At 37.1% G+C, this 21,337-nt stretch overlaps 1 protein-coding gene across 1 annotated transcript; it reads right to left on the bottom strand.

Annotated features, from left to right (window-relative positions):
- Positions 1-3,572: 3,572 nt before the first annotated feature.
- LOC106812645 (proline-, glutamic acid- and leucine-rich protein 1-like) lies at positions 3,573-20,350 on the bottom strand. The gene is made up of 17 exons (XM_014816566.1): positions 20,218-20,350; positions 18,377-18,441; positions 17,695-17,800; positions 16,764-16,913; positions 16,496-16,567; positions 15,947-16,006; positions 15,264-15,420; positions 14,746-14,857; positions 14,328-14,418; positions 13,452-13,540; positions 12,996-13,097; positions 11,655-11,793; positions 11,365-11,518; positions 10,932-10,987; positions 8,332-8,535; positions 4,724-5,503; positions 3,573-4,627 (listed from the first exon to the last, which is right to left on the bottom strand). The coding sequence occupies exons 1-17, from the start codon at positions 20,344-20,346 to the stop codon at positions 4,553-4,555; spliced, it is 2,541 nt and encodes an 846-aa protein (XP_014672052.1). The 5' UTR covers positions 20,347-20,350; the 3' UTR covers positions 3,573-4,552.
- Positions 20,351-21,337: the final 987 nt, after the last annotated feature.

The following is a 21,337-nucleotide window of genomic DNA, read 5'->3' on the forward strand; positions in this document are numbered from 1 at the left end:
CAGACAGTAACTGAATGTTTCCAAAAAAACACTTCAATCGCACCTAAAAAGCAAGTACATGTGCAAAGTTTGCTGATAAGAGCTGTTCATTGTTCATAGATTATATCATCCGCAAACTGGTATCAAACTCGGTTCAATGTGCCAGTGAGTTCATTTTACTGAAGGGTTGGCAGAGAGTTAACTCGGCATCAGTAGCAATACGTACTTAAGCATGGCACTTATGCTATACATCATATTGATAGATTACGAATTCAGCATTGCTAGTGGTTAGATTGCGACACTTGTCTGCAAAGCACAAATATACATAGATGTAAGGCTGGTATATACCACTTATAGTGAAAACAACGAACATGCTCACGATATAAAAAGTTTTTGTCACATGTTTTGTTTAGTTTATTAAGTGTGTACTATCCAGTGACTATTAGTATTATGTGTTTGTGTGTGTGTGTGCGTGCGTGCAGGTATATAGTAATAAAATATAATTTATGTGGCACCGAGTTAACTTTCTAGCGCCCGCTTTAGTAAAATGAACTCGCTGGCACGTTGAGCAGAGTTTGACACCAGCTTGATGATAATATGGAGAACTATCAAAAGTTCTGCAAAACTCTCCTCGTATCGGCAAACTTTGCACGTTTTGTGCGTTTAAAGAGCTTTTACAGAATGCTCTGTAGCTGTCCATGGATTGTATTACGGTCTTTCTGTAATTGTCGGTAACTGTCCGTTATGGTCTGTAACTGTTATATTATAATTTTATATATACATAATTTTTGTCACTTTTCTGTAAAGATTCCATAACTCTCACTTTATATTGTGTCTTGTCCTGTACTCCTTAGTACTTTTTTGATTACTGAGGATTGTTTACGGCTGGTTAGTCCCACCATTTTAAAAGAAAGTGATAAAAATTGTACTTTTAGAAACTTTTAAAGATTTTACAATAGTTTTGCTATTTAAAAAATTGGTGTAATAGAATTTACACAGTTGTTCTATGAATACTTCTATTGATCACTTACCATTTTGTTATTTTCTGTCACCAAAGTTTGTTAGAGACAAACTCATTTGCTTATAGTTTTTTCCAAGTAATAAGAGGCAGCAAAGCCATAGTTGCCTGTATACATTTGTTGCTCTTTTAAGACCTTGTTTTCCTTGTTTCGTTTTCCCTTGTTATTAGCGCTGATAGGGTCTATACCGGAACGTACCTTGGTAACTATCTGATATGGTTAGGGTTATGGTTAGGGAGTAGGCGTAGGCGACTCCCTAGACTCGTTAGGCGAGTAGACGAGGTACGGTCCGGCATATTAGATAGTGACAGGGTACGTTTCGGCAGTACCCAGGGAGACATTGACCCTGGCAGCGTTATTAGCCTCTTGTGATTTGTTAGGTAGCAAGCACAGCCATAACGTTCTTTCAAAACCAGCTGAGTGCCAGGATGCACAAATCTACACATGCACATCATACGTGCACCGATGCACACGTGTGGCAATATTGCATCTGTTATAGCAAACGCTGTGGTCATGTTGTGTTGTTGTGTTCTATTGTGTTGTGCTTTGATTTATAACAATAGAAGCCCCTTGATACGGAATGTCAGTTAGGATATGAAATTTTTTATGTCGCTGACAATAGCATTTGTCCAATTTACTCTATTCTGTGCAACAACTAGTCTTCATTATTTTATGTAGAAATGTTTTGTGCTCAGTGATAGCAACACGAGTAACTTCATATAAGATCTAATATGATGTTACTCCTGATAAGTGTGGTGTGGGAGATCTTATGACTAAAAGCAAATATGCTCAAACCGTCTATCTATACGTGTAGTTCCGAGAAACGGTCATGTATTGAAAGACCATTGTTTAGAGACGATGAGGTTTCACAGCTGCCTCATGGTGCTTGTACATGATACATGCTCTTACAATGAATAATGTCGGAACCATAAAGTTTTATGGTTAATGATAGATGTTGGAATGATCGAGCAGCTATTTTTACTATATAATTATGCATGTGTCATCACACTTGTTTTAACTGCAGTACATCCATTGATCTTCGGAGATGAATGTTTTTGCTTTATAAAACCTCTAGTCAGATGGGAGATGTTAGACGACTCATAACCTGTGCCGCCTGGTGGTAGAATTAGAATCATGTCTATATATTTATAGGTACGTACATACGTGCTTCCCACGTGTACAATATAGCAGTTAGTGCATCAGCTTCTAGTGCACAACATCGTGTATCTTCCTGGTACATGTAGATCTTTGTGCAGCTATAGGGCCTATTGATGCCCATTGTCACCATTGATTATCGGTGATAGAATACACGACTTCTATATGCTTTGATGATCTATCTGTTGTTTCAGGTACAACTATAGTTTGCACTCGGTTATGCAACGTTATGTAGACTCCTGTCACTTTTTATTTCTGTGAGTAGGCAAGTAGAATACGTGGCAGTAGTAAGGCTCATTTTCGGTCCAACTACAACTACATAGGAGGTCGATAAGTGTAGTATGTTCAAGAGCGTATAAAGAAGATTTATACGCTCTTGGTATGTTCTACTGTGGTCAATTGATTTCATCCCTACCATTTTTAGCATGGATGCTAGCAACTTCATCTTCATTTGTATGCAAATGTGCACTGAAATATATTCATGCATGGATGATGAATTATCTCATATATTATTATGTGCCTATTATGTTAGTTGAAGCCAGTAGTTTTATTTTATATTATAGCCAAGATGCTGCACACATATCAACAAGCGGGGTTATTCAAGTTTGTTTGACATCATGCAGATGTCAGTAATATATTGATATGCATAGGTAAAATCGCCAGTTAATGTACTGATGTGGACAAAAATGGCGTGGCATGGAGATTAAAATCGTGTTTCTACCCACTAATATATATATATAGTAATTTCCATTACCGACTTTTGATAGTCCATCTGTATGTGTAGCGTCTTCATAGGGCCAGTGATAGTGCGTGGGTAATATTTATAATGCGAAGTTGTTATGCAAAGTTATTATAGTACACTAATAGCTTACTTTAACTGACGGTTTTCAGTGTTTAAACAGCATAAATTCTTTGCAAACAGACGAGTAGATTTTGTGCGCATTTCTGTAATTTAGTTGTACATGAGCATCATGAGCGAGTTGTGCATATTGTTACTGTTATTGACAAATTGTATGTCATATTATTAAAATGCTTTTATCTTTAATATATTCTTTCTTAAAGAATTTGGGGTCGTACTTACATAGATTTGTAGATGTCAGCTATATATTTAATCAATTTCCAAAAATCAATGACACCATTTTTAAGATGACCAATGACAGAATGACAGGGCTGGTCTAATGGATCTCTTACTGCTCTATTGCCGCGGCTACTGTCACTGCCCACCGCTACCTAGCTACTACTGTTGCTATTGATGAACAGTGATAGTACGGTGTACATGCTCCTATTGTTGATATTGTTTAAACTCAATGCTCTGTATAATGCAGGTCGCGGTTTTTTCTCAGCAGTGGGCAATTAATACAGAATGAGTCGACTAGGAGTCAAGAAATCTACACAATATCATACACAAAATGCATGTCATACAAAGAATGATTTTAAGAGCTTTTTAACGTATAATGTGAATAAGCCTCTACTAGTCAGAGAAAATCACTCCTTTGTTGACACTGAAAAAACCCAAGTTTAGCTCTTGGTTAAAAGGTCACCACAGCATCAGTAAAAAGTACAAGTACATTTTAGATCAGTGGAAGCTTTATCATTAGATGAGCTGACCTACGTCCTCTCCTCTGTATTGACCCACTGCCTATTCACCTTTGCCTGTTGCATGCTAAAGATACATGCTATCAAGAGCATATTAAGCATACTTAATACGCTCTTGATGCTATCTTCTCACAATAACTCGGTACAAGATTTTATAGAGTCACATTTCCCCTTCCGCTCCATGATCGTTGCCTCTTGACCTCCCTTCGGCCCATGTGCAGTCTTTCGGGATGAATTTTTATGTGCTGAATATGAAGGCTGTAGGTGACTCCGTTTATAGACGTTCTGCTGTTTTTTATCTACAGAGAGATGGATGCCGTTTCTATGCTACTTGCTGCATAAGGCTATGTCAGATGAGCTAATATAAATAACACTATACAGAGATTGTATTATGGAAGTTCCAAACAGGAAATATGTGCATAACATGCGCCTCTCCTGTTGTGAAATTTACTACTAATGAAAGCATGACAATTAAAATTTAATATCTCTACATGTGAATTTTATTCATCGGGGAATTATAATGATAGTTACAGTTAAGAAACCAAGTTCAAAATCGGCCCAACGTGGTTATAAGATACACATAACTCGAGTCCCCTTATAACTTCTAACAACATGAGATTGAAATTATTTTAGTTTGCTTGCTAATAATTGATTTATATGCGAACCAGTTAAATAACAACCAACCTGGTTTTCTTATGCAAATTACAAATTAAATACTTAATCTCTGTTTTTATGTTCAAATAAATCCCCTGGCAACCAGAAAGTGATTGTTTATCCAATGGTTGGTCATTTGTAGCTGGTCCTTACTGAACTACCTCATCTTCTGAGTCAGGTCTGGCATCAACAAAGTCATGAATCATTACATCAGATACCTCTTCCTGCAAGAAAAGCGTATAGAATTAAAACCAAGTGAAAGAACTTTCGTCATAACATGAATGATTGCACACAACACAAACTTACAGATTAAAACTTACACTTTTTATTCTAGAATCAGCATTGCCTTCCATCTCGCTCGCCTTTCTCTTCAAGGGGCTAGCATGTACGGAGGGTGGTTCAGACTCTGTGTCAGCCAGTGTGATTAGCTCAATGCTTGAATTGTCTTCTGCTCGTGTGCACACTGATGCTGGGAGATCACCACTTCTTTCACTATGTTGGAAAAGTTTAGCTTGCGTTGCATGACCTTCCTCCATTGATAACAAGACTGAAGATGCCAAAGCCTTGTCTTCATCATCCGAAACATCAAAAACTTCTATAACTTCATCTCCCACAAACTCATTCGTCGCCCGATCAGATTCTGTCGCTGGGATACTCAACTGCATTTGTTCAGCTTCATTTCGTGCAGCTAAAGCATTGCCTTCCATTATTGGTGAATATTTCCTCATAGGTGCCTTGATAATGGCATCTCCCATGTCATCACGTGTGCAACTATCTGGTCCGGATGATGACACAATCGCGTCGTGGTCATCCTTCCGCTCCGTGGAGATACACACGTCACTGGAACTTGGGAGACCGCCACCATCCACATAGTCACTAGTCCCGGGATGCCATATTTCCTTGAATGGACTTATTTCGTGCTCTTGTTTTCCAGATGGTACTGGCAATGCCTGCTCCACTGCTGTTTGTTTGTGCTTGCTAACTGGAGACTGTGCTGGTCGGGTAGGCTTCTCGATCAACATGGGTAATTGTAAGGATGGCACTCGAGGATGAATAATGGCTTCACAAGCTGTTAGAGCTTCTATACAAAAGCTGGAAACCTATAAAAATAAATGCGCTGGTTTAGCTTGGCAGAACTTAGATAGCCCTTAAAGTGGATAAACCTCGCAACAAAAAGCCTATATATACACCTATTGTGAGCATACTTGCAGTATGCAAACATCACGAAATGTTCTCATTGAGCCAGAAATGTGCTCTGAAGATTACTATTTTCAATTACCCCGTCGGACTCGGTTTTGGCAAAAATAGACAAATAAATGATGTTGAGTGAAGTGTCAGAGGATGCTAAATAGTAGCCCTATGCTAGCGCAAATAGTTCCTGGAACGAAAACACTATATTTGTTTCCTGATTGCATATGTAATGTAGATAACATGTGATTTAAACAAATTTCACAATTTCGTACCGAGTAAACATCGAACAATAAAGTATAACATGTGTTATCACAGAAAAGAACTGTTAATGCAGCACAACGTTCGCGCGGTTGTGTACCGGATGTGTAAATACTGTAAACATCCTGTGGTGCTACTTTCGTTTAGATTTTATGAAGAAATGTTGTGAAAGTAGCAATACAAATAAGTTGTAGTGACTTTTTGCAACATAGGCAAGCTCAGAGTAGGTATATATATATGCATCTAGCTGGGACGTTTATCCACTAAAAGACATAAAACAAGTGCCGCATAGCGACAGCGCTCATCTAACGTCTACTGCGGTGACTCTGTGGTGGAGTGGTGGGATTTCTTAAGTAAACCTGTAGTCCAACTTGTTTTCACGATACATCGCAACACATGGAGTGCACAGGGATGGTATCCAGGAACCTTCTCAAAAGAATGTTCGTTTGGGAATCTGTTATGAAAGTGCCCACGTAGATGGCGCCGTACGTTTAAGTGTCTTCAGATTAAGATGGACAGCTGCCCATTCATACGTAGCCAACAACTATCTCAAGCCAGAAATAGGTAAAACTCATAAACCATTACGCTATACGCAAGCCTACAGGCTGCGCAAATTAGAGAGCTGCCACCTTTACCCCATTAAGGCAAACATTCCACAGGTATCCAAACATGGCGAGTGGCATACGTTACATGTAACACTATCTGACACACAGAATCCATATAATTATTAACGAGTTAGGGAGCCTAAAACTTCTTTAAACCAAATTAGCTTTGCAAATTTCACTGTGACATTGTTCGCCTCATACATCCAGGCATGTATAGATTCTACTACAAATCCGGCAGTCAAATTCTTTTAACAGACAGGCAACAAAGCCCATTTTAACCCTCCTCTTGATGGTCAAAAGTTTAGTCCGACAACTGTACTCTTCGCATGTCAGCAGAGAGGGACATTTCATGGTCCTCTCAATTAAAAGCTATAACAAAATGCTAGGTCACGCTGAAACAAAAAAGTTTTTCCAACTCGCTCCGCAAGACGATGTCCTCAGAAATGTCTAAATCTGCCCTGCTGCCCATTTGCGCTTGACCATGTGACCATCAATTTCGGCACAGTGAGTGGTTTTCCTACATAGATGCCTGATACACACCGACTAGCAAAGCTAGGTGATGCGTTTAGATTTGGTGCGGCAATCTGCATTTCCTCCCTATACTAAGTTTAAGGAGTAATGTTCCCCCTTCTTTTAGCACCTCTTGACCTTTGAACTTGACCCCACAGCTTCGACACACGTCCCCCAATCACGTTTTGACAGATCCCCCCAATGTGCCGAATATCGTGACCGTACGTCGAGCGTTAAGATTTGTCGCCCAACGTTGACGACGGCGGACGGACGACGGACGCCCGGACGGACGCCCGGACGGACGATCATGCGATTCTACAAGCTGCATCTGACTATGTCAGATGAGCTAAAGACACTATATCACATGAGATTTTTTACTTGGCACCAAAAAAATATTTAGCCAAGACTATCAAATATGGTGCATATATAATAAATATATATAATAAAATATAATAATAAAACAATAAAACATATAATAAGTACCATCAAGGTAAGTCAACTTGTATGAAAACAATGAATTCAATATTTAAATTGAAATAAAAAAAGCAACACAAACAAGTTGACACATGCAAATTTAAATCTGCTATATTTGTGAAACTATCAATTGCCATTGCCAAAATGTATTTGTGTTTACTGTTTTAACTGTTTTACTGTTTTCACTGTCTGGTAGCAAGAATAATATCATTGCCACAACATAGTTCTGGCACTGAGCAAGTTTCATGCTATTCAGCAAATATGACACATATAAAGCCACTATTAATTTAGAAAAATGCACTTACTCTACAATAACACAGAAGTACATATTACCACGAACATGTCTACGTAACTGCAAAGATATAGTATATTGAATAGTTATCTTCATGATAACACCAAATATCAGCATTTTAATTTCTTATAGATATATATACCCTGTAGCTTAAAATCTAGTTGAACGATTTCAGGACTAGACACAAGTCTGCATTAGGCCAACTGCAACAGGCTTCGCCGTCTGAGAAAACCACGGGGTCTAAAAACGGCCCCATCATTTACTCAACGGGGCTGATTTTTTTCTAGACGTGACTGATATTTTTTAACTGATGAATTATGTAATAAAAGCTTTGTACATTCATATGTACTGTTACTATGCTTATTCACTACTACTTGGTATATGAACTTATAGCAACCAGTGTTCTTTCTCGATTCGACTTTCGTTTTCGATTCTCGGAATCCCAAAATTTGAGAGAAGTCGGCAAAAAAGCCCCGTGGACACCGGAGACGGGGCTGTTTACGGGGCTTGGGCCGATCGGCCCCGTGAAAAGGCGAAGCCTGCTGCGAGGGGTCATATAGTACTCTATGAAACACATGACATTAGAGCTGTACGTCACCTCAATGTTCCCATCATTCTGGCCCGTGGCAAACAGTCTCAGAGCAACGTGTAGTGGAGGTGGCAATCTAGGATGAGGTACGAGCATGAAGCTAAGAAGCACGTGGTATAGCTCCTTCCTACAAGACGGACATGCTGCGTATGTAACGTGCTTCTTGCCCTGCTGAATCTCCAAGAGTGTGTGGATGATCAGCTCATGGAGTGCCTGTTTGTAAACAGACAGAGTAACACTATTAAAACTAATATTATTAGATTATTATTATGATTAGAGGTAACACTATAACACTATTAACACTCTTATTATCAGAGATTAGTATTATTATTATTATTATTAGAGGTAACACTTTTAACACTATTAACACTACAGTCCGGCCTCCTTTATCTCGCCACGTCGGGACCGGCACCCATCCGGATATGGGATTTGGCCGGATATGAGAGTTATGCTCAAATACAGCATTTCTATGCAGTTCAGTAGGGGTTATGCATGTTATAATGTATTTACTCGTTGCTACGATTGATTATTTGTAACAAACTGTCGTGTTTTATGGTTTATATAAAATGGAAATAAAATGAAATAAAACAGAAATTTTACCACTTCGGTTTGTTTTTTTCTTTTGTGCCGAGATCTAGGGCTGTAACAATCGATACACTCGCGGCGTTGTATGCCTAGGCCTGTTACATGTGATCGGCAGCGGTGCCTTTGATTGAAGTACGGGGCTCGATCGATCGCGAGTGCGTAGCGAGGTAGCATCGTTTCACTAACGTCCGACAGTAAGAGTTGTTCGTTAACGAACAAAAGTTGTACGGAGGCATAGCGGACAACACACACACGCACGCACGCACGCACACACATTTTTGTTCATTCATATAGTATACAATGTATATATCTTTTATTCCTTGGTAGTTTTTACAGCATCAACAAGTGAGTATGTATTCGTGAAATAATCGTATATTTATACAAGTACATGGGCGTTTGCTCTTACGGTAAGTGCGTTTGTTTTGTGCATGTGATAGCTGTGCGCTCTTATGATAATCAATGTGTGAGAATCATTGGTGCATCGCGTGAGTTTTGAGCGAGCTTTGAGCGAGATTTTTAGGTGGAAATGAATGAAAAAACATAGAACATAAACTGCGAGATCGCGGCCGGTTAATAGAGATTTCCGGATAACGGATGGCCGGATAAAGGAGGTCGGATTGCATTATTATTAGAGATTACTATTATTATTATTATTATTATTAGAGGTAACACCTTTAACACTATTATTATTAGATTATTATGATGATTAGAGGTAACACTATAACACCATTATTATTACAGTCCTTGTGTTTTAAGGTGCGCGATCGCGCTGGCGCGCCTCGATCGATCCGGAGAAGTGCGAAAAAACGCGCATCTAAGCATTATCAAAACGCGCACCTCGCTTCGTGTTTTGTTTTTTATTAATTCAACTTATAAACTCGAAGATAAACGCAAACGGTTGTAAACGTCACGGACATTGCAGGAAGTCGGTTCACATGTTTATAACGACAGTTGTAACGTTTATACCAACAGCAGTCTTTAACATCAATTCATCCGCTCATCATTTATTTATCACCGATGAAAGCTTGGCTTATCGTTGACTCTGCTATTCTTCCGTTACACACTGAACCGTATACACACCTCTCGACCATCGTAACTCACAAAGCCTACTGCCTGCGTTGACTGCTTTGCACCCGAACCCACCCAAAACTAAAACCGTCCGGCCTATCATACGCGAGCCATACATGATGAATATGACTGTTACTGTATTCAATTGCTACAGCAGATCGATACTGGTGATGAAGATGCAGCTGACAATGAAATTTAAAGAGCCTGATTAAGGTTTTTAGTGAATTTTTATTGCAAAACATGTATGTTTTCTTGAAATGAAACTGAAATACCTCAAATGGACAAAAATGCAAACAAGTGACTGAATGATTATGATGTTGCAAATACTATTAAAGTTTTAATAGTCTGCTTTGAGTGTTGTTCCTTTTTGACTAAACATGCTAAATGTGTGATTCAAGTTATCCATCAATATGTTCAAGAACTGATATTTTGTTAGATGAAAAAAAATCACCTAAAAAATGTCCAAATTAAGAGTACAAATGCAGAGCAAATTTTTATCCCAAAATGCTGGAAATAGCATTTCATGAAGTCTAGATTTCAAATTTTTTCCGGGGGGGCATGCGGAACCCCCCTAGTTTGCCTCGTGACCTGCGGGCACTCGGATGCAAATCACACACCTCGGCAAGCCAAGGCGTGTGATTTTTCACTCGCCTGCCTTTTTCAAAACACAAGGACTGTTATTAGAGATTATTATTATTAGAGGTAACACTATTAACAACGCAGTGCCAGGGTCTAAATGGCACACTTTTAGGATTGCTGTGATTGGAGCAAGAGATAAAATGATCAGGATGTGGTTGAATGTGCACTTTCTCTATGGTATCTGGCATGTTTTTATGTTAGCAGATGTTATTATAGGGGGCTATTCTATCCAATACATACGCGAATCACAGGGAAGGAAATTAACAGATAGATTAGATTAAAGAAGTATGACTTTAGCAGAAAATCATAAATAGTACCTGATGATGTTTTGGTTTGATTAACATCCCACTGCTATAGATCAGCAACCGGATAGCTAAATAAAAAATAAGTAAACTTAGTGTCACGTAGTATTATTCCCCTCAAAATTACAATAGGATATATATATATATGTTTAATTAAAACAAACATTCATTACATACACATTTTATCTTTAAAAATAGAAATAGAAATGATATATATATATAACACCAGCAATGAGCAGCAACCTTGCTTTCAATTTTGACCCTGAATTGTAAGTTTATTTAACTACCAAACAAAAAAGTGAACACGTCACAATAATTATTGCTAAAAAAATTGGTGGGTCTGACTAAGAACGTTAATGTTTATATTATAAAAACATAATAACAATATTATATATATATAAATAAATAGATATATATATATTATCTACGAGTTGCTTATACTAGGTACCCTTCAAGGCAGATGATACAACTCTCTCATTCCCTCTCAGATTTCGGTTGTGCTGAGCCGAGGTGCTCTCTGCATTTACTCCGCCACCCTTTCTCTTCTTTTTACCCTTTTTTTGACTGCTACTCGCTGTCAATTGGTGTGGTACCACATGTAGCTAAAACATTTGACCGCTTTGATCACATCATCAGTTCCATTATTAGTTTCAAGTAACTGTACAACACATACGACCAAGTTCCTAACCTCATAGCGTATTAATTTTATACTGCTTATATTTCTAGATATATACAAACCTGTAGTATTGTAGACGGAGGCATTATGTCACTCGCAATGTGTTCTATAAGTTGGTCCTGATACTCCTCTATTCCACTAACAGCGCCGGTCACTATAAGCCAGTCTGCCAGCACTGCATACACGGTTTCCTTCAAAGTGCTGTAGAAATTATATATCCATATATTATTTGGCATGCAGTCATCATCACTAGTCTTTGTTCCACAACTGCTACTGTAATTAGGTTTTATTTGTCACTTTTAGTTTTATACAATATATTTTTTATGTCAATATAATCATGTCATATATTTACGTCGAATAATATGCAATAAATTATAGCTATATTATATTACAATTAGAAAAAAACAATTTAATTTAATTTTATGCACTTATATTTGGATTCATAGTGTTACCCACTTATAGTTATACAATTGCACCAGACAGATGGTGTAACTGTTATATAAAGCCACGAATACTTTTATAATAATATTTTACTTAGTTACCTAACAGATTATCAAAGGTTAGTTAAATTACTAAGATGATCAGTGCTCAAAAATATCATAGATATTATTAAAAGATGTGTTTTCTATTCAAACTGTTAATTACTACAGTAGAGAAGGATCACTGCTAACAACTCAAATAATGATAATCAACCTTTTCAAATGCCTATTTGTTAATGTTAATATTTCAATTCCAAGCTTTTGGCCTCTATTACAGTCTTGGCTTTCCTCAACACAAATGCAATTACCTTTGTTGCAATATATTGAAATTTAAAAGTTGAATAAGATTATAAGCCGTTGCAAAACTATTTTCTTGCTTTTGCTTGCTTACGCAAGTATCCGTAGTGTCCATAGCAATGCAATTTCACAGTGTATATTGTTATTTGCAGATACAATTGCATCCTGGAACAGCAAATTCATTCATGACTTCTATCAATTATATTGTCAGTAATTTATTGAGAATCATTGCAAGCTAGTACCACAGAGAGCCAGCGCTTATCTGTCGGTTAGTGCTATACTGTTTCTGCCATGTATCAATGGATAGTACATTTCATGGTTTTGATTTCTTTCATAGTTATGAAAATGGTAGGCCAGTGCCCCGTGGGAAGGCCACCAAGGAAAGTCTGTAGTCAAAATATCCACCATGAATGTATTTTTGTATGAGTGGATATGTTGTGACACAAATAGCGCTTTTTGAATATGTTAATTCTCTTGATTACATGTTGATATTTCTGCTATAATACAGCTACAATTAAACAACAGTAAATGAAATGTGTACAACGAAATATTGTATTCAGTAATTAACAACATGCACACTGCCCTGAATCGCAAAGGGAACTTAAAGATCTTATAAAATAGACAGACCTAAACAGCTTTTGTGGCGAAGATGTGGATGTCATCCATTTCAGAGCTTGAACAAACAGTTGGTTGATCACACGACTTGATGGAATCAATTGTCTTCTACAGCTGAAAGAACATTAAAAATGAAAAATTAACCATTTAACGATTGTGTTTAACATTACCAGTATATTTAAGGCACTATACATATTTTACATGGAAAGAGCTGCATAAGGCATATATAGACCCCTCTCACAGGACCTCGTCACTTTAGCAAAAAGGTCAACCGTTCAGGCAGTCATCTGACTTTAAAAGCCATTAAGATTTTGGTAGTCACAACAGAGCATTACTCAATTTATACCAGATACTGCCAAATAATCCCCTACATGCCCTTAAAACCAATCGAAGATAACACATACAGCACAACCATCATGTTGAATGAAGATAGTGGTGAAAAGGTAAATTGTCAGGACCAAATCTTACCACAAGATGAGGGCTCGCAGCAGCTTGAATGCTGAACAGTGAATCTTTGGCAAGACTGCAGCCAGCATTGCATGGTCAACACTGAAACCCTAGAGTTAAACTCTAAAAGTCAGAGTTTGTATTTAAATATATTAGCAAACTTCATAAATTTACCACAGAAGGTTACTTCTTTTTTTTAAACCACGAGGACCAATGGTCTGACTGCTGTCTAGTCAAAATCCAGAGAGACAATATTTCATTCAAAGTAAATACCAAAAATTATATTCACATTGATATTAGCCACGTTCACACGCAGCAAGAAATTCGGTATTTAGCACAAGGCAAAATGCGCGGTCCAAGAAATACGGTATCTAAACAGATCCGGTATTTGATGTAAATACGCGGCTTCCCAGACCCCGAATAATTTGCCGTGCTTGAGAAATACCGGATCTCTTGGACCGCGCATTTCCTCGTGTGAACGCTAAATACCGTATTTCTGAAGCCACGTATTTTATAGACTGGTCCGCACTCGACAGTTCCAGTGTAATGCGAGTGGAACTGTCGAGCGCGGACCAGTCTACGTATTTTATCGACAGTTGGTGCGCATTGCATTGTTTATTTCTCATTGTTCGCTTGATTGTTACTAAAGCAGCTCGCAGCTCGCAAATACGGCATTTCTGGAGCCGCGAATCAGTGTGTAAACGCTCGGCCGCGTATTTGTCTCAGATTCGGTATTTCGCAAATACCGTATTTCTGGAGCCGCGAATCAGCGTGTGAACGCTCGGCCGCGTATTTGTCTCAGATTCGGTATTTCGCAAATACCGTATTTCATAAATACGAGGTCTCGTGTGAATGAGGCTAGTATTTAGGATCATGAACACATCATAGCAGCAGTACCAGATGTGAGGCGTTGATCGAGTGCACTCGACAAATCAAAGCAAGGATGTTATCATGTGGCACGCACACAACAACTGCTGTCATGTCACCCCTGAAACATTACAAGTGCAATGATAAAAATGTTTTAGAGGCAGTCATTAATAAATATTATATGGTTATTATAATGCTAACTATCATCCAAAAAAAGAGCAGATACTTGGTAGTATCAGGGTTCTCCCCAGGCCTTGTGGAGTAAAGAGCATGTGTGTATGCGAGGAGGATGGCAGACATAAAAACAAGCAGAAAGCATATAACTGACCTTAGCAAATCACCTAAAATAACAATCACTAAATTAGCCATACATATTATCAGGAGTAAATAAAAACTTTTTTTCAATTCACTCCTGGTATTAATTATTATATTATGTATTAGAACTCACACTAATAGCTGCTGAAGACATGTTCCAAGAGTGCAAAACAAACTACTTGTATGAAAATGTTCTCCAATCAATAGGCTCTGGTCAAAAATTCCAGATTGTGATGAAGTTCCACCTATTTGTAAAATGTTAAAGTTGATTTAAAACAACATTAGCGAAAGATGGGACTCTATAGAAATATGTATATATATAATTTAACTCTCTCTTATATATCATACTGTCTCTCTTTCTATCGCGATGTGTATCACAATAAGTATCGTATTGTGACCTACGTATCGAGATACGTATCGTATCAAGACCCTAGTGTATCGTTACACCTCTAAATATAAGTGGAGACCAGCGGATATTACCCACTTCTTTTTCCCCAAAATTGTTTTTTGAGGAATATTTCACTTATTATATAATAAAAGTCAATTTTTTAAGGTTTTCACATAACAAACGTTATTTTACGGAGTACATTACTTCCATGTCTTGCAGTATCACTGGATATCTTATCATCTTGGAGAAATACACATTCATACCTGTGTTAAAGTCAACGTATAACAAGTCCAATGCATCATTCATGGAGCCCAAAACCTTTTCACAGATCTCCATCCATGATGTAGTGTAGTTGATACCATGGTGGCCACTAGAACCACACTGAGGCAACAGAGCAAAGCACTCACTAAGTGCTTTAACCTGTAAAGAAAAGGACTATTTATGGACAGCTACAGTATTATTATGTAATAAATTATGTCAGCCACAACATTGTTTCATTTATAATCATCATCATAATTAAGTATCATCCCCAAGTCACTACAGAAACCACCAGGAATTACATAGCAGTGAACAAGTAGCACAACACCAGCTTACAAATACATTGACTGGGGCTTATATAAGTACAGTAACACGTGCCATGCGCTACGAAAACTCGAATTAACAAATTACGTATGTGCAAATTTATACAAGCCGATCGGCTTGTATAAATTTGCACATACGTAATTTGTAAATTATGACCACAACCTGAAATACGATAACTCACCCATACGTAATCATAAATTAAACTTGGGATACAAAGCATATTGATTCGCTCTTACGGAATGGTTTAAAATATTGAGAGGGTTGTTTTACGAGAAAAGTGGCATGCTCAATCACCGTAAATAAAATTAATGTAATAATGTCTATGCTATGAATATAGTCTGTCATAAACTTTGCATGTACTTACATTTGTCAACTCAGCAGCATTAGTGGACATTAGGTCTACAAGTAGAGATTGAATCTTGCTCTGGAAATAATTACATGTATGCTATGATAATTATAACATGTATAGAAAAATTTCAATCAATTATATTTCTCCAATTAAAGCTATATATATAGTTAATACTACTATTTACACAGACTGAATGGAAACACTGTAATACTGATTTACGCATGCTAGCATATATCTACATAATCAGGTGTCGAAATTTCCCAAAGTGACCCACTAGCCAGCATGACTATTAAGAGAAAAGGAATAAGGTATGTGGAGGAGCCATGTTACAAACTGATTGCAGTATTCTCCACAATACCCTGATAGGTTTTGCCTCAGTTTTCCCATCCCTACTTAGCCTAGTCTTGGTCTAGCAGAAAAAGCGATCATTTCGACTGCTGGCCATAGTACACAGTTCAGTAAAACAAGTCATATGTTCACCACTAAATAATCTAGTTTTTCAGAAATGAAAACAAATGGTAATATACTAATCTACATATCAGCAGAATGCCCTCCTTCTAATACCTTCATGGGGCCGCAGGAACTGGGAAAGTATCTCATGCAAGCATACAAACACTTCCACGATCCAACTGAACTCTGCAATAATATCAAAATATCAACAGATTTTCTTTACACTATTAAAAAGGGTTGTCTGCACTTTACTTATGAAAGAAGTTCACACATTGCAAATCAGATGTATGGCTTTTATTAGCACTAAAACCCTTCAAATTTTGTAATGTGACCATGTATAGCAAATAGCTAGCATTTCAACGTAAATGGAATAGTGATATACCTGTAGTCTGGTTACGAGAAGCACAGGGATGAGTTGTGGAATCACTGAGATGGCAACCTGCTGAACCAGCTCATGTTCACCAGGCACCTGCTGTAGTATTTCAGCCACTACCAGAGATGCTAACTCTTTCACAGCTACTGATCCACCCGACTGAAATACGGATGTACATATATATTCACCTATATCATCATAAATTATATTTGTATATACACATGCATATATACAGCTACAGTATGATGCAAGATTGTTTTAACAAGCTCAATTAAACATACATGCATGTACTTAATATTCATACTGGAATAAGTGTATACAATAAAAGGAAAAGAATTATGTACCATTTGCAAATAGTTTCAATGTATAAGAAATTGCATATGAGCCAAAATATGTCCAGGATTCATTCCCACAAAGGAATGCATTTTTCCAGGACTTATAGAAGATCCATTTTCTAGGACTAGGGAGTATGGTTATATATCATTGTATCATATTGTATCGTATTGTATTGTATCTTATTGTATTTTAATACTTGGAAATTACAGTATTTTAACAGCTTAACATCTCCAAGATTATTTTCTATATGAAAATGACTGTTGTCAGATATACAATACATGTCCTTGTATTTGAATTAAATGGAAAAAATATTTCATACAAATAAAATAAAATTGGTACCTCCTATCATCTTGTAAACTTGAAATTATTATTGGCACAGTGAATGAGGACACAATAGAAACATGCTTAATTTCCAAAAATCTTTAGAATTAAACATAGTAATAGCCTATTTTTCTATTATATTTTTAGGAACATATAGCCTGCTTTCCGGGACCTTTCAGACTAAGAAATTGAGATTTTAGAATAATCAATTACAGGACCTTTCATGTATTGCAAGACCAATATGAAACATGTATATATGATTTTCATGGTGTACATAACAAACCTGCAACAACTGCAGCATTCTGTGCAGCCACCCAGTGCAATGCTGAATGAAAATTTCACCATTGCACTGCTGAACTAACTGATGGAGAAACACCAGTCCTCTCTCGCTGTAAAACATTATAAAAAATCATTAGTTGCAAATCAAACTATCAAAAGTGCTAATTGTAGACAGAATATATACATTATTAGATGTCCACTCCCATACACTTACATACATGTGACAGTATTAAGTTAACATGTACAGTAATTGTATCATTCAATGTTAATCCTGTACCAGATCTATCCGCTAACTGTCAACATACTTTCGCTCATAGGGTCTATGTCCCCCAGGGTACTGCCGGAACGTACCCTGGTAACTATCTGATATGGTTAGGGTTAGGGTTAGGGAGTAGGTGTAGGCAACTACCTAGACTCGTTAGTGGAGTAGGCGAAGTACGGTCCGGTATATTAGATAGTACCAGGGTACGTTCCGGCAGTACCCTGGGGGACATAGACCCTCTCAGCCATACTTTCACTCCATTAAATAATATGAAATGGCTGAGCCAGGTGAAGTATAAATATGAAACCACGAATACACCTATAAGTAATGCTGAAGGGGTCGTTGTCATATATGTAGTACCCGAGGTGTCGGCGAGTATGCCGCCTATGCCTACTCCCTAACCCTAACTAAATGTTCTGCTTACCGGGAATTCCTAGAATTTATAGAAGAATTGACCTTTGTTATCCAATCAGAAATTGAGCCTTGTTCCTGAAATAAAACATACTGTATGGTCAATGGACATGTATACGTCTCAGTTCAAAGTGCATGAATTGTATCAGTGCCATATATATTTTATACACTCACGCACGCACACACACACACACATATAACATAGTTTGAGCAACAGCAAAATGTAAGTAAATGTATACCACCAGAACTTGTCTACAGTACATGAAGAAAGCCAACACTTAAATGCACTGCTGTGGACCCCGTTTCTTTTGTAGTAATGGTGGCACGCACTATTATATATTGTATACAATTTGGCAAATTAGGACGAGTTTAAGTAAGTTTGAACTAAGAATGGCGAACATTTTTATAGTACCTTGGATTGTATTAATTGACTGCCACATTGTGACTTGTGTGTCAAAAATATTGTAATAGTTGACATCTCTGTTAAAATCCACTGTCACGCAATTAATTTCAGATTTTTTGTCAAACTGAGCTAGGCAAAACTGGTGGTCTTTTCATAAGGTTTCTTTTATCTTATTCATCTCATAAAATAGGCCATAAGTTGGTGAATACATTACCCAGGAACACCCAGTTACCATGAGCAAACCAGTGGTTCATTGATTTGTTTGAGCTATTACGTGAAACTCTATCTCTTAATTTTTATGCATAGGTGTAGCTCAGTAAAATATCAAGATGACACATTTTCCCAAACTATTTTACTTTACTATTAAGCCTTGCCAATTCTGCAGAATATGAATTTCGGCAGATGTCGACAAGTGGCATAACTTATTAGGTAGGTTGTACACATGACATAACACACTACCAATTAAGGTTTGAGGTGTCTTTAAATTAATGACGATTTCTTGGAGCTGTCTACCCAAGAATGAGTTTATAGGGGTGGCCAAGGCGATGGCATTGTTTGTTTTTAATACTACAATAATTTTATACAGGGCCGGATTTACACATTGTGAGGCCCTGATTAGGCAATTGTTAACAGGGAATAAGGCTGGGTAACAACTGAACTTGGCAATAACGCTGCCAAAATGCACAACAAATTCGTGTGGAGGAGGGCTGCTCGTGTAGAAATTTAAAAGGCCGTGGCTCCTCGACCGGTAACCGATCACCAATGTTCCATGGCTAAACAACCGGTTAACAGGATGGACCAATCAACAGCGAGCTTTCCTTGCACGCCGAACACTATACTAGTTGCTACGACAGTGGTGCTGCCAATTCAATTTGTTGTTTTATCAGAACACTATCAACACATTTTTTGTAATGAGCACTATTAATTATTCATTTTATTGTGAACCAATAATAAAACTAGTTTAAACAGTACATTTAGCAGCGGTTACAGTGATTTTAGTAGCCTCCCTTCCCTTCCCTTCGCGAGATGTGTCCGGTCGAGGAGCCACAGCGAATTTAAAAATATGCCGAAATCAGTATTATCAAAAGTAGCCCTAGTAAAGTAGTAACTAGTATTAGTAAGTAGTATTTATATCTACTTCTGGTATTATTCAAGCTGAGATTTTGAGCGGCCCCTTCAGACCCAGGCTTCAGACTGCGCGAGGGGCTGAAGTTGTACCTTCTAAGGCTTCTTTAGCTTATGCCTAAATCCGGCCCTGTTTTTGTAACATCGTCTGTGTATCTACCTATGCAATTAATTATATTCATACTAATTACTATCATAATCATTATCATATCATATGACATATATTTTTGAACCGTCCGTTCGTTGTATTATTAATATTAATAATTATAATATTAATATTATTGATTTGTATTATAAGCAATAATTTTTTGCTTAAGTACACTAACATCGTTTAAACACTCATATTCACGGAGGATCCTAGAAAGCTGGTTGTCAGAGTTTCGGCTATTCTGGTCATCAGTATTAAATTTGCCTAGCATAACCGTAAACACATGCTTTCTCATGGCGGCTGCCATCTTTTGAGGGAAACGCTCGCAGTCGCAGCTCACCAGGGGCGCTTGTACCGTGTCGGAGTATTTTGACCTCTGACCCACAGACTAGGATCAGAGCTAGGAACAAGGAATACATTGTATATTATTGTGGAGGAATGTATTATGACTGAGCATATAATAACACATAATGTACATATATGTATATATATATTATTATATTATATATATATATATATATATAATATATATATGAATACTACCTAATATGTACAATGTGTTTATAATAACATGCGCTATCAGAGCACGCTATATCCAAGTATATATATATATTACGTACTGAGCTATATAATAAATAAATAAATATAACGGTATAGTATTAATATATATATATCTATATTTATTTATTTATTTTATTTTATTTATATATATACTTTATTATATATATATATATATATTATATTATCTATATATATATATATATTTTATATATATATATTATATTATAATTATATATATATTATCAAGAGCGTATAAAGAAGGCCTTATTAATACGCTCTTGATATTATGCGTATATGAATATATTTGATAATATGATATGATATGATATGATAATATGATAATATTTGGCAGTTATAGGAAATTTGTTTTAATCATTTTATATGCACTGAATCTGCTGGCCACTAGCTTCTTTCAAGCATTTGAAAAAGTGTAGATTTCAAAGTTTTATAAATTTTGGAATTTCGAATTTGTTTTATTATTGAGGTGGGTATCAAATAGATTATCTTATTACAGGCTCTGTATTCCATGAAATTCGCTCGCGTCATCGTAGGTGGTAGCTCTTATACCTCCTCCAACCTTCATCCTCCTTCCTCCACCACTCTCTATACCTCCTCCCCACTACCTCTGTACCTTACGTCTCTCTCCTCCGTCACACCATCCTTGCTAACATTCGCATATATCTCCCCCTCTTTTCCATCCTCCGTTCCCTCGTCATCCTCCTCGTTCTACCCTTCCC

Source organism: Priapulus caudatus, unplaced genomic scaffold, assembly GCF_000485595.1.
Source record: "Priapulus caudatus unplaced genomic scaffold, Priapulus_caudatus-5.0.1 Scaffold670, whole genome shotgun sequence".
NCBI classification, from domain to species: Eukaryota; Metazoa; Priapulida; class Priapulimorpha; order Priapulimorphida; family Priapulidae; genus Priapulus; species Priapulus caudatus.